At 45.9% G+C, this 13,877-nt stretch overlaps 1 protein-coding gene across 2 annotated transcripts in view; it reads left to right on the top strand.

The window, feature by feature from the left end:
* The window catches only part of SCN8A (sodium voltage-gated channel alpha subunit 8), a gene marked incomplete at its 5' end in the record, with an annotated part of 55,850 nt that overhangs the window by 10,639 nt on the left and 31,334 nt on the right, over nucleotides 1–13,877 (top strand). Inside the window, 4 exons of one of the 2 annotated variants that reach the window (XM_084303587.1) lie at nucleotides 5,925–6,045; nucleotides 7,746–7,833; nucleotides 8,034–8,162; nucleotides 10,351–10,442. In XM_084303587.1, coding sequence (XP_084159713.1) covers nucleotides 5,925–6,045; nucleotides 7,746–7,833; nucleotides 8,034–8,162; nucleotides 10,351–10,442 — 430 coding nt within the window. Of the gene's footprint in view, nucleotides 1–5,924; nucleotides 6,046–7,745; nucleotides 7,834–8,033; nucleotides 8,163–10,350; nucleotides 10,443–13,877 lie in introns of those variants that run through there. The other variant, XM_084303586.1, reaches the window with a different exon arrangement.

The raw sequence follows: 13,877 nt of genomic DNA, 5'->3' as shown, positions 1-13,877 counted from the left end.
TAGCCAGGCAGTTCTGGGAGGGCAGCAGGTCCCCACATCGTGGGGCTTCTTCTTGCTTACTTCACCAGAAAGAGACGGGGGCGAACGCCGGTAGCCCTCACCCTTTCTCAGCCTTCAGATTTGCCTCCAAACACAACGCTGTGGAGAAATCTTCCCTTTTGAGAAAAAAATAAGCCCTGTTTCCAGCTTCGAAGACATCTGGTGTGTCTCCAGAAGAGAGCTGTACGTTTCTGCACGTCGCCACTCACGAAGTTTCTGCTCGCGCAGTCCGCGAGCTCTTGGTGGAGCTGGAGCAGTCGCAGCTGGAGGGGAAGGTTCTGGAGACTGGAGCTCACACAGCCCTGCCAGCCTCGTCCTCGCTGTTCTGCAAAAAGAGCCTTTTTCGCCCCACAGACACCAGATTAACATTTTTCTTCCGCATCCACTTTGGTATGGTGAGAGCTGAGGTGTGTGCTTCTTCGACTAGTCGGTGACTTCCCACAAAGAGTTTTTTTAAGGCCATTAAAAAAAGCCCCTTCTCTGAATCATCAGGAATTGCAAATCTGCTTGAATCATGGGAAGTTTTCCAAGATTTTTTTTTTCCTCTAGCATTTGCCAGAAGGCTTTGCATCATAGGTCTTTTCTTTTCAAGCTAGATGTACAGCATGCATAGGAACAAATCAGCTGGTTGCTTTTCCTTGCAGTAGGACACGGTGATCTTGGTTTGTCTAAGGAATGGAAACTGCATTTTAACTGAGAAGCTGAACTTTCCAGTGGCCTGTTAACTGATATTTAAAGGAGAAAAGGAGTGACCTAGAAACAGGACCGTGGTCAGGGAGTCCAAACTCCAGGGTTCAGAGCCCAGCTCTGCGAGCCAGTCTTTTTTGTCCGAGCTGCTTCATTTTCCTCTGCTCAGTTTCTTTGCTTTGTAAAATGGGGTTAATGACTCTTAATAGAATCGGAAAAGTCCATTTGCTCACAGATAACAGTTTATGGAGCTCAGGTAGCTCCTCTTTGTGTTTATATAACTACCAGAGAGAAATTTTTCTATGGTTCTTTGCTTTGCAAGTAAAAATCATCGTGCAATTCCTGATCTGGAGTACATGGTAGAAGCATTGCTTGCCTGTGATATCTGATGCGGACACCTGAAAATTTTTGATTAAAAACCAAATCCTCACACATGGACTTCCTTGTTGACATGTACAAAGATTCAGAGGACACACCTCGGTGAGCATCCTCAGCGATGAAAGCAAACCAGCTGATTGCCTCAAAGCCTAGGCAGGCGGCGAGTCAGAATTTGTAAGCGTATTTCCCTATTGCCCAGTCAGATCAAACGCTTTCTGCCCTAGAAAGTTGCTGATCACTTAATTGCATCATTTTGCTCGTGCTCTTGAGACCTGGTGCTGGGTTTGTCTGAGCCTGTGGCAGGCGCTGAGCAGAATGGGGAGAAACGGGAAAATTCCCCACGTGAACGTGTGCCACAGAGCTGAACATCCTCCAGTGTCTGCTTATGCAAGAGGTAAGGATCATCATCCTCTTCTATTTCCACAGGCTTATTCAAAATTTTTTTAATGTCTTCCCATTTTTTAAGCCTCTCTTTCCTTCTTTTCCAATTATGGCTTGGGCTGTCAGTCCTACTAAACAGCTCCTCGCCCTGTTCCTACCCATCGAATGTGACTTTTGCCAGGCTGTGGCTGCTTTCCTCAAGCAGCTGCCATCCATTTCACTTCATCTGGATCTTCCGTGCTCGCTGCAGAGCGAGGTGAAGGTTCAAATGCTCCTGTGATTGCTCCATTTAGGAGGCAGGAGAAGGTCCGTGCTTTTTCTGGGACCACACATAATCTTAGGCGGGTTGTTTCCAATGGAGAAATCAGCCCCAAGTTTGTAGAAAAGTCTGTGCCTCGCTGGACATCAGAGGCTGGAGTGGGACTGTCTGAGGTCACCTATAGCTTGCAGATGGGCACCTGAGGATCGTGCTCATGTGTATGTGCCAATAGAGTGACTTGCAACTTCGTCAAGTCACATGCATCGTTTGGAAACGGGCCCTCCAGCCCGGAATGTCACCTTGAGGGTGTGGAACTGGGAAAATTACAGGGATGGGGAATGTGGGAGAGGTGTGCTTGTCTCTGGCGTGTGCTTCAAGGAGCTTTTGCTCAGGACTCCTCTACGGCAAGGTTATGGCCCTGTGAGGTCGGGAGGCTGACGCTGAGCTCCACGCACATTTTGGTGAAGAAACAGAGGGAAAAAGCAAAAGACTGGGGCCACCTCAAAAGTCAGCCTTTTATTCCCAAAAGCAAAAGCCTTTGCCAGGATTTAGTGTTTATTGGAGGTTTTTCTTCCACTCCATCTCTCCAGCAGGCTCAGAAGGAACAGGCAAAGGAAAGGGAGCGCTTTGTGGGATCAGAGAACGGCTCAAGTTGGAAGGGATCTTAAAGACCATCCAGGTCCAACCCACTGCCATGGGCAAGGAAACCACCCACCAGGGCCTCATCCAACCTGGCCTTTTTCTATTTTGGAGTTCAACCAAGAGATTAAAGCGAGAGCAGAATGTGGCAGATAATTTTTTCCCTCCGTGAGCTTTTTGGTGGCAAAAAATAATTTATTAACAAAGGATAATTTTTCCTCCTTTTTGGAGGGTGGGGGTAGAAAAATGTTTTCTGTATTAGAACGTACACTTTTTGAGCCAGAAGAGATGTGCAAAATATTTTGTGTTGATATATTAAATTCTGTGGATGCTTCTTCAGCTTACAGGGTGCCAGAATCCCCTGTAAATTCCTCTTGAAATTAGCTGTGTTCAAGCAGAGTGCTCGGGGTGTCAGCAGAACGTCTCTGCTCTCTTTTGCTTAGCACTGGCAGTAAGGCAATCATCATGTTACCACTGTAGGAATGTGCTTCCATATGTTCATGTGCTGTTCATAAAGCTGTTTTCTTCTTAAATCTTCTGCCCACTCCTCCTCACTTTTCAGCCATTACAGAAATGCTTAATGTAAAACCTGCATGAAGCCAGATTAGCTTAAATCTCCATATAACTGGAATTCTCTTTGCCCTCCCTTGATCAATTCCGTCGTGCTCTCCAGCATAGCTTCTTTCATGCACCGTTTTGCAAATTGATTTAGAAAAAATCTTGATTATCTTTTTGCAATATTACTTCTTTTATATGAGAAGTGTTCAAAGGGTTTTTAAAGCCTAGATTCCCAGACAACGTTAAGAAAACTTAAGTGGACGGAGCCTTTTTATGCCTCTGAAACAAAAAACGGAGACTTTGAAAGTTCAGCCAGGCTTCGTCTCTTACAAGAAGACTGCAGAATGCCTTTTTCCAGGTATCGCCTTTCTCGGAGTTTTTAAGCTTTGCCTCAGCAGATCTTAAAAGGGCTTAAGGATGTTCTTGGACCCGAACCAGCAAGCATTTTAAGAGCATGCAGCCATTTTGAAATTGAGTTTTAATATGTCAGCAGCAGAAAGAAGAATGAAGATTTTAAATTGCCAAACGCTTTTTGGCTTTTGTGCCCTTCTTTCTATTAAGAAGGCCAAGCGGAGATTTACCCAGGATTTTAGAAGATGCACTGGGGAACCGTAGCAGTGGGTCTTGGAACCGCGATAATCAGTGAAAAGACAGGAATGTACAGCACTTGTGTTACTGACAGGCTTTACAGAAAGCAGCAAGTTCCACAAGCAGCACGGTGCAAGAAGAGAAGGCTGGGAAGAGCGTGGAAGAGGAAACAAAGAATTGCAGCGTGCGAGGTCAGGTAACAGCTGATGGACTGAGCTGGCGAGCAGAACGAGGCGTTGACGTGTCGCAGGCTGTTGCCCTCATGGTTGGACCAAGCAGCTTGTGTTGCCACCAGGGAGTGCCAAATTTTGGGCTCCATCCTTGGGGGATGGCTTTTGGAAGTGGCTGTTTCCATGCAACCACGGCAGCGTGCCAAGGCTCGCGGCGCCTGCCCCTCGGTGCGGAGCGGTTTATGTCCATTTTGCCTGCTCTGCAAGCCTGGCTTGCTCTTCTAGCACGGGTCTGAAGTCTTGGGGTTGGCTTACATCTCTGGTGCAGCATGTGTCTGTGTCTGCAGGCGAGGAGAGGTTTTGCTTCTGCCTTGCTGAGCTGAGTCTGGGCAAGTTGGAGCACTCCAACGCTGCGATTTCCCCGTGTCGAAATGGGAATGGACCTTAGCCACCTCCCAAAGGAGGATTTCTGCCTTCATCCAGCTCACCACCTAGTGCTCATGTAATTTTCAGCACAGCCACGCTGGAGATTTCATTGCCTGAAGGACATCAGAGCGCTGAGAGCTGTGCCGGGCTAAGGACACAAGCCTTTGAATACCCCGGTCGCAGGGAGAAACCCCTTCTGCAGCCTTTGTGGGCATGAGAGGAGGTTTAAAAAGGAATGGGAGCGGAATTTGAAAGTTTGTTGTGCTGGGGTCTTAACACCAGCAGCCCGTGAGCACTCTGTAACCGGCAACTTTGGGAAACTTAGGGCCTTTTGTAATATTCCTGCACATCAAGGTAATCTGTTCATTAATTCTTGATGCTGCAATTTAAGAGCTCTCCAAGGCTGCCTTTAAAGTGTTCTTTGTTGGGAGACGCATTAGTGGTCATGCTAACTAATATTTCTCACTCAGCGCTGAACCACAATCTGATTTTGATTTCCTTTTTCAAGTAATTTACTGCTCACCGGTCTAATTTAGCCAAACGAGCGAAGACGCCTGGTTGCGCTTGCTAGGAGGGAAATGACAAATTTCCGAAGAGCGAAGCCTCCTGGGAAAGCACAGCGACTGCGTTGGCAGAAAGCCCTGGTGGATTCCCCCGTGTTGGACTCTCGGGGCTGTGCCAGGCGGTGGGCTGCTGCCGGGGAGGCAGCTTGCAGCGAGCTCGCTGCGCTCTGCGCCCCCATTCCCAGCCACCCGTAATCCCCCATCTCATCCACCCCGTCCTGGAGGGAGCAGGGAAACGGGGAAAATGGTTGCCGGGAAAAAGACTTGAGCTTTTCAGTGCACATAAACGCCTGTTTTTTATTTTTTTTTTTTTTTCCCCTTCAAGTGGAGTGGTGGGTGCGAGGAGTGTGCCGGGATCGAGCGACCAGGGTTCTAATTTTGCATTTCCAGATGGCTGCGTGTGATTCTCCCCGTGCTTTGGGAGCTGCATGCTCAGCTCGTGGGGAGAGAAAGCAGCGGGGCTGTATTTTAAGGGTGGTGGGGAGCCGAGCTCTATCCTGCCACATGTTGACGTGATTCATGCCGCGGGCTCCGCGTACAGGAGTGAACCCAAACTCGCTAATTAAAGGCAAGGAGAGCGCATGACTGTGACTGGAGTTTGGTGGAATATGTTCCGAGCTGCCAGCAAGTGGGAACGCTGGAAACGACGGCTAGCTGCCTCCTCGGGTCTGCTGGGGTGGGCCTCAGCCGTTGCCTGTCCTTCTGCTTACCTGTCCATCTCTTTTTGCAGGTGGGGTGTCCCCTAAAACCGGGGTCCTGGCGTAGCAGCTAGCAAGGCGTGGGATGGAGGCACAGGCAGCACCGTGAGGACGGTGGTGTGCACGGGGCTGGAGGCTGGCTTCAAGCTGCTGCTCCTACCCCTCAGTTTGTGATCTGCAGAGGTCTTGGGCCTCGGTTCTTGCCTCTCAGCCAGGGCGAGCGCTGCTCCTGCCCCGTGTGATAGAAACACAAGCTCTTACTTGGGAGATTTTGCTTGGGCTCCGTTGTGGCTAGTAAAACGGGTGCTTTGCAGTAGGATTATTCTTGAGGTACTGGTAGGTATGTTTTTCCCTAGTGGGAACTTCGTAAAGGAGATTATCACTTAAAAAAAAAACCAACAGAAAATTGATTTTATTTATTTTTTTTAACCATGGAAGTTGTTGGGCTTTTCCTTAAAACTGTTGACGCTTTGATTTTCATGCATTAACTCTTTCTCTCTCTTTCTTTCTTTTTCTCTCTTTCTTTCTTTCTCTACAGACCTTTGTAGTACTAAACAGAGGGAAAACACTCTTCCGATTTAGTGCCACACCTGCCTTGTACATTTTAAGTCCTTTTAATCTGTTTAGAAGAATAGCTATTAAAATTTTGATACATTCATATCCTTTTTACTGCTGAGTTCTTTTGGTCTTTGTTGCTTGAAAAATCTCTTACCTGTTGTCCTATTGCTCAATTCAGACTTTATTTATGAATTACAGTTCTGTGCCTGGTGAAGCTGGATTTGTGTTGAATGAAAAAGCATGGCCGTTTAGACATATCCGCTCAAGTAAATGTTTAATTTATATTCCTTGCTAATCTGTACCCATCTGTGTCCACTCCTCCATCGATACGCAGACACTGATAAGTATTGGAAGTATTGAACCATCACCTGCAAGTGGTATTAAGAGAGGAGGATCAAAGCAGTGTGTTGGACGAGCTGGTTGGCCCCATTTGTTTGTGACCCTAAAGCAGATCTTACCAAAGCACGTTCATTTGTTGTTTCAGGGACTTCTCAGTACTAACTTCTTGCATCTCAAGAAGGAAAAGCTTTTCCATCTTCTAATACTTCAAACTCGACTTGGGTGCTGAGGCTGGGAGTGTTTTTTGGCTGGTGTTGCCTCTCGTGGATTTCCCTCCCCTCTGGATGTTCTGGGATGTGGCTGCGAGGTGCAGATCTGTCATGTTGGGACAGGGGATCTGGAGCCTTGTTCTAAGAGCCATTTGAGTCTGCTTAAATCGTTTTCAAAGTCAAAGAGCTTTGGATCTGACCCTGAATTTCACCATTCTGCTAATAATTCAGTAGTTAAAATCCACTCGAACTTCCAATTCTGAAACTGGGCTGGCCCCACAGTGCTCCTCAAATGGCTTCGTCCGGCACCTTGAACCTCAAACGTGTCCCAAACACACAGAGGGAGCAGGGAGTTTAGGAGAAGGTACTTCTTGGTCAACAGGCTGACCACACGTGAGAAATCTCAGTTTGAGTGTACAAAATTGTGCTGATGAATGATATCAGTGGACGTTGAGATGATGATGAGCCAGTTTGCCCCAGCTGAATGTCAATACAGAGGGACAAGGAGTAACAGCTCTCTGTATTTATATTTGAGGAGTCAGAGATTTTATTCCTAGCCACTCCTCCTTCCTCTTTCTTCTAACAGAATGGTCTGAAAACCTGTTGTCTTTAAGACAAAAAAAAAAAAAAGTTTGTAATTTTTATCATTTTTGCTCCTGCAAATGACTGGATATGCATCAGTGAGAAAGCGAACTGGGAGACTACAGCAGCTGGCAGGTGGTACAAGGTATGTAAACCTGCCTCTTCCAGCAGGGAATCAGAAACAGCAGATAAAATCCCATGTCTCAGAAGTACAAATTGATCCGTGCTGTGTGCACAGAAAGTACATGTTTCCTTTCCAGTACACCTTGCAAAGATTTGTAAGATTTTCTCCAAACTAAACCCTAGGTGTCCGTGGATTGCAGTGCTGCTTCCCTGTTGGATGTGTTAGCAGAGCACACATTTTAATGATGCTGCGTAGATGGAGTTGTTTGGGAAGGCATTTTTATTAAGTCGTGTGATTTCTGAATTGCTAACGCATACAAAAAAAAATAGAAAATAAAGCGAATGGTGATGCAAAAATACTATTTGTATAGAGTTGCCCCTGTTCTTATCTCCCATAGCTGCAGGAAGCATTTGGCTCTTATGTACAGCACACCGAGAACAGACTGGGAGTTGTTGAGTGCTGGTGTAGTGCAGGGGTCTTCAGGGAGCTGTAAGCTGATGTAAAGAGCCACGCTAGTGTGCCTTTGATCCTTGACTTTGTTCTACAGTATTTAGCATGATCATTATGTGCACTATTTTGACCAACTGTGTATTCATGACTTTTAGTAACCCGCCTGAATGGTCGAAGAATGTGGAGTAAGTAATACTTCTTCTATTTTTAAGAATCATACGGAATGCTGCTTTTCAGAAATCTGCTCTTACTCGTATTTAAGCTAGCATGAACTCTTTTATATCCACTTTGTTTAGACAAAAGTGCTTGCAATTCATCTGTTTTCATGACTGGCTTTACATTTCTACAAACTTCTCAGTGCGGCTCTCTTTATTCCTTTTAACAGGTATACATTCACTGGTATTTATACATTTGAATCACTTGTGAAAATTATTGCAAGAGGTTTCTGTATAGATGGCTTTACTTTCCTACGTGATCCATGGAACTGGCTAGATTTCAGTGTGATCATGATGGCGTAAGTTGCATTTTCAGATTATTTCAGGTATTTGTGGCATACGGGAGGGGATGAGACCGTAGGAAGAGGGTGGGTGTGTAAGGAAAAAATAAGCCCAGGAAAGCTTAAGTGAATCCCCAGATTGATTTTTCAATAGAAAGCCTGACACAGAGGCAGATCTAAAACACAACTCTGTGGATTTAACAGCAGTGCTGCTGCAAAAAAGAAAAAAACACAATTTTCTAAAACCTGCCTTTGTTAATAAAAGATTTTATAATAGGGTCTAACGTTCCAGATCAGCTCACGTGCCAGAGCAGCAGCTGAATCTGTTGAGCACAGGATTAGGAGCCGACCATCTCTGAATTCCAGTCTCTACCACCCCTTCCCTCCGTGGGCTTGCATGTTAAAATTTCTTGGGCTGCAACTTGCAGGTTGAACAATTTCTAATGAAGAAGCGGTGTCAGAGAAGGAGACACTTTATTTTGCTTCCTCGTTCTTTTCTCTTGTGCTGGATCAGCTTACGTTGGGCTGAGAACGAGGAGTCCCCGTGGATGCCTGAGCTCCCAGCTGAACCTGGAGATGTGCACCAGACCTCTGGTGGCAGGGCTTGGTCCTTAGTTCCCTGCCTTGCTGCTCGATCAGTCGTAGTACTGCTGCTGAGAACCAGGTTTATGGCACCGGCAGTCACAGTGGCTGGTGGAAGACTTTTTTTTTCCCTTTTATATGCTTTGAAAAAATTACACGTGTGCACGTTTGGGCTCCCGCAGTCAGTGATGGCCAATGAAGACTCAAAGACCGTGGAGGAAGGCTCAGGAGCTCGGTTTTCAAGGGTTCCGAGCACTTGAATTTGATGAGAGTAAAAAGCTTTAACCATATAAAATACCACAGCCCTGCTTTGGCTGCATTCTGCAGCCTAGGTTGCTGATTTTCCCGAGTGTTTGCCCGTTTACTTGAGCATTTCAGTTACATGCAACGAGTTGGATGTTGGACACAAAAGGCAAAGAGCCCACAGCTCCTTGACATCGTAGTTTCCATTTTGGATCTGCTGAGCCCAGAGTAAACGTGCCTTTGTGGGTCAGGCTCCCTACACATGGGTTGAATTTGCCGTGAATTGGTTACTCCCTTTCTGAAACAAGTAACAGCTTTAGAAGGCCCACCACATCGATACGAAATAAAACTGCTAAAATTCGAGCTGATCTAACTATATGATCCCTTTATTTCCACTGAGGTCGCTTCGCTGTAGGGGAGTTTGGCCCTGGAAATATCAAATCAAATTCTTTTTCATGCCAAGGGCTAGAGCAAACCTGTGTTGTTTAAATCCCATTAATAGAGTCCAGGTTTTTTGGAAGCTCTTGTGGTGGCCTTCCTGTACCAGGAGGAACTTTGAATATCGTGCATTGCTTTACATTTTTGTACCCTGCTTCTCGCCAGACAGCACAGAGGAAATATTCTCTTCTGAGTTGTGCTCAGTCGAACTCTGTTAACCTTGCACTAAGCCTCTTACCCTCTGTGTATCTCAGGTTTATCCCTCTGTAAAACGGGGATAATCAGAGCTACCTGTGGCTCACAAACAGGTGGTAAAGCGTAACGGATTAAAATGAAGGCTGCTAAGCAAAGCGAAGGGTGGCGATGCTTTATTAAAAACTATGAAGCAAAGAGAAGCGAATATACCTGAAACCATTGAACAGAGGTGATGTCACCAGGACTCCGGGCATGTTGGACAGTTTTACATTTACCTTCTTCTGTAGTTAGCCTTAAATGTTCATGCCCTGCATAGGCAAAAATGCAAGTGTCTAACCGTGTACCTGGACAAGTGCGGAGAGACTTAAACTGTGTTTGGGCTTTGAAATCTTCTCTCTCTCTCTTTTAAATGCGGATTCTAAAGCGTTTGTAAATTACAAACTGTTTCCTACAAACAGACAGCTGTATGAAAAGGAAGGTGACCCCAATGGTGCCATTAACTCTGGTTTAATTCTGCAGGTATATAACAGAGTTTGTAAACCTAGGCAATGTTTCAGCTCTGCGCACTTTCAGGGTTCTGAGAGCTTTGAAAACTATTTCTGTAATTCCAGGTAAGGCGGCCTCCGGTTGGTGTTAGCTGTTGGGTACAGGCCCCTGTGAGTGATGTATTGCTTTGTCTGTAGTTGTTGTTTTTTTTTGGCGTGTGTATTGTCATTGTGTTTTTTGTGTGTGACCTCCCTCATTGCAGATATGTCACAGAGTTTGTGGACCTTGGGAATGTCTCAGCATTGAGAACTTTCAGAGTTCTCCGAGCTTTGAAAACTATCTCTGTTATTCCAGGTGAGAACCATTAAGCATTAAAGGCTGGTCTTGCATTTATCTCTCTTCGATATCTCCCCCCTCGTCCTGCATTGCTTATTTCTCAGAAATGGCACTGGGAAATTTTTGATGGGCTTTGCAGTCTGTATAAACGGAATGGTTTGAAATTAAGGCTTCATTATTGGACGAGCAGTCTGCTGTTCCGTACGTCTTTATCCCTGTGTGCATACATGGCTGTCCAATCTCTGAAATGAAAGCCAGACCAAAAGTTCAAAATGAGTAAAGAATTGGGCGCTCCCTTTGTCCTCAAGCTGAACAGTTCCTCACTGAGCGAGTCATCCCATTAACAGCAGCCTTTCTAGGGTTGGTTTAGGAATAAGTTTGTGAAGCAAGCAAGCGAAACCCGAGCAAGATTAAACCCTCCTGCATGAGGCTACTCCAGGTACTGGCAGTCAGGTGGGACCTGGGGCAGGTTGTCTTACACAGAACAGCAATAAGCTTGTAGCCCCGACTGCAGCAAGGGTTGCTGTGCTGTTTTGGGACAAGAAGCTAACCTGAGTGTTGGTGTTACCAGCTTTTATGTACATGTATGTTGTAACAGAACTGGCTGCCAGCTCTTCATGCGATCATACATGGCCCAAACTGCTGTCTGAGCCAGAAGTCCTAATTCACAGACTTGCCCATTTGACATGGACTTGGCAGGACTGGCACTTACACGGCTTCTTCTGGGCTCCAACCCAGCCCGAGTGTCAGAGGGTGAGCACAGACCCTTTGCTGTAAGAGACCATGGAGGCATCATGGACTGAGAGTATGAGTAGAAGTGAGAGAGTCCTCAATTCTCGTGCAGGAGGTGCTCGGGGCTTTGTAGGTTCTTGTGCAGATGGTTTCTGGGAAGTGTCCTTCATTTTAAAGTCAAGCTTAGGACTCAGTTCTTGCAGGCACTGAAGCACCTGTAATATCCCAGCTTTCCTAGGTGCTTGAACTATCTCACAGTAGGCACCCTAAACAATCACTTGATAAGTTTTGCCCTTCTGTTTCTATGCATTCTGTTTCCTAATGCATTAACTGATAATGGTTCTTTGCTTTCTCAGGATGCATTTTCATATATCTTTGCCAGAAAATGACCTGCAGAATTGTAGGGGCCCATCACTTGTGTCCCCATTCCAGACTGCTAAACCCATCAGATGTCCATGGCTGTTGTGCATGATGCTCTTAAGTGGCACCTGCTTCTCTTGCACCGAATGAGAGAATGCTAGAATAATGTTCTTACCTTCCTTAATGTCTGGCAGTGCACACACAAAGAGCTAAAGGTATTTTGGTAATTGCTGTTAGCAGTGCACTAGATGGGTCTGAAGCGTGGCTGCGATTCTGTCAGCCTGCTGCAGGTATTGACTGTCTTGCTCGAAGAAAAGCATCGATGTTAAAATAAGTTTTGTATGTGTTTTGCTTTCATAATCAGAGGAGAGTGAAGATGATGCAGCTTTAATGAGCTGGTTACTAAATGTGCAGCGGCATGCCTTGTCTTCCTATGGAAAGGAGCAGAACAGTTTTGTATCATTCCCTCCATCCTACTCGAAACTAATGGAATTTTCCTTTTATTTCAAAAGACAACAAGGGCTGGGGGCACCTGAGCCCTTCTTCTTAGCTCAGTGCAGCCACGCTTTTCACTAAGAGGACGATTTGCTGCACCCAGTTCAGGTCTGATCTCAGATCCTGTCTGAGTGTTGGATGTGCTGAATTAATCCATGGCTAAAACTGCAAGCAGCAGAACTGTGGTTGTGTGTATGAGCCGGGTGCTGGGATGGGGTTGCCCCAGTTGTGGTTCTGCAGCACGTAGGTAGAGTACAACCACGTTCCCTGCTTGCTTTTATGCCTAACGATATGAGGAATGTAAAGCGTTTGTGCAATTAACCTTTTGGGTTGTTTAATATGAAATTAGGCTTATCTGGTCCAAGAGGAGAAGTGATTTTTAGAATATTCTTAGAAAATCTAAAGGGGCTCCCCTTCTGCTTCAGTGTGTGCGAGGGAATGGGAATGTTAACGCTGTGCTGAGCTAATGAGAAAATAATCTGATTGTTATGACAAGCGCTAACTGTGTCTTCTGCCAATAATTGGAATCGTCCTCAGTGTGTTTCTTAGACAAGATAAAAGTAGGAAATACTACTAGAACATCATGGGACTCCAGATCAAACGTGTGCAGGTGGAGGGTCTGTGTGGCACCCCGGCACCGAAATACCAAAAATATCGCTTTCACCTTACGGCTTGACAGTTCGTATTAACCCATGGGGGCCCAAAGACAGCTTTTATTGGCACTCAGCTTGTTGGCAATTGAATTCTGGTGCCATCGGTGTCAGCCTGTGCCGCATCCCACGTGGAATCGTGCCCCTGGGTTTTGCCGTAGGTGAAGGCGATTGCTTCAGCTGGCAGTTTTGAGGCTGTTTCGTCCTGGGAGCAGCCGGGGAGCTCTCCTGCTGCCGATTTATCCTCTCTGTTCCAAGCCACGATCCCTTTTTGTGCCTGTGGGGGAGCGGCACACCAACCAGAGGCACAAATGCCGGTGTGAATGGCTGCATGTGCAGAGCGGGGCGTATCGGAGCGATGGAGATGAGCATGCGAACGAGCGCTGTGATGGGTATTTGTCTGCCAGACTTAACAGCAAAAAGCCTGCTTCGTGTTTGAGCCGGGCTTGGGCAGTGATCTAAATGTTCTGAAGGAAACGAGGTGTTTTTAATAAGTATTCCTCCCTAATAATTCCTTTTTACTTATGTATTTTTGAATCTTTCTGTTCTGATATGGATCAAACCCCTGGTGGTGTGGAAGGGTTTCTTGTCCGAGGTTTATTGCAGCGTGCTTGGGTGGCCTTGGACAGAGAAGTGGATCTGATTAAGCCCTGTGTTTCTGGCTCTGTGGGGTTTTTCCATTTTTTTCCCCTTAATTTTATTACATTTTTAAAATTCCGTACTGGTTCCTTGAAGCAGTCAGTTGTTCAGCAGGCTGTTTGGGCAGTTTGATGTGATCCAGAGCAGCGTTTCAAGACTGGAATACTTGCTTGAACCTAAAACCACTTGTGTTCTTTGGGTCTTTAAATACTCCAGAAAGGAAACGTCCCCAGCAGTGCAATCTTGGCTAATAGCAGCGATACAAACCTGAAAGCACTGGTAGGTGAGGGCAGAGCAAAGGTACCAGGCCATGCAGAGGATGGACGCTTTGGGAATATAAAAATCAGTAAAATTTGGAGTAGATTTGAGTAAGAGAAGTATAAAGCAGAAGACGCGACAGCTCATTGAAATGCCTTTTCTTACTGTGAAGGAAAGGATGGGAGGAACTAATTAAAAATAATAAAAAGAAAAAAGAAAAAATAGTGCCTGACCTGTGGCGGTGTCTCCTGCCAGATCTCCCTGTTCTGGATTTCCAGCAGACTTTGATGGGAGGTGTTCCTTTTTTTATTTTTTTATT

This window comes from Netta rufina, assembly GCF_964035555.1.
Source record: "Netta rufina genome assembly, chromosome: 30".
NCBI classification, from domain to species: domain Eukaryota; kingdom Metazoa; phylum Chordata; class Aves; order Anseriformes; family Anatidae; genus Netta; species Netta rufina.
The sequence above is the reverse complement of the archived record's forward strand: the minus strand, read 5'-3'. Positions and strand labels throughout refer to the sequence as shown.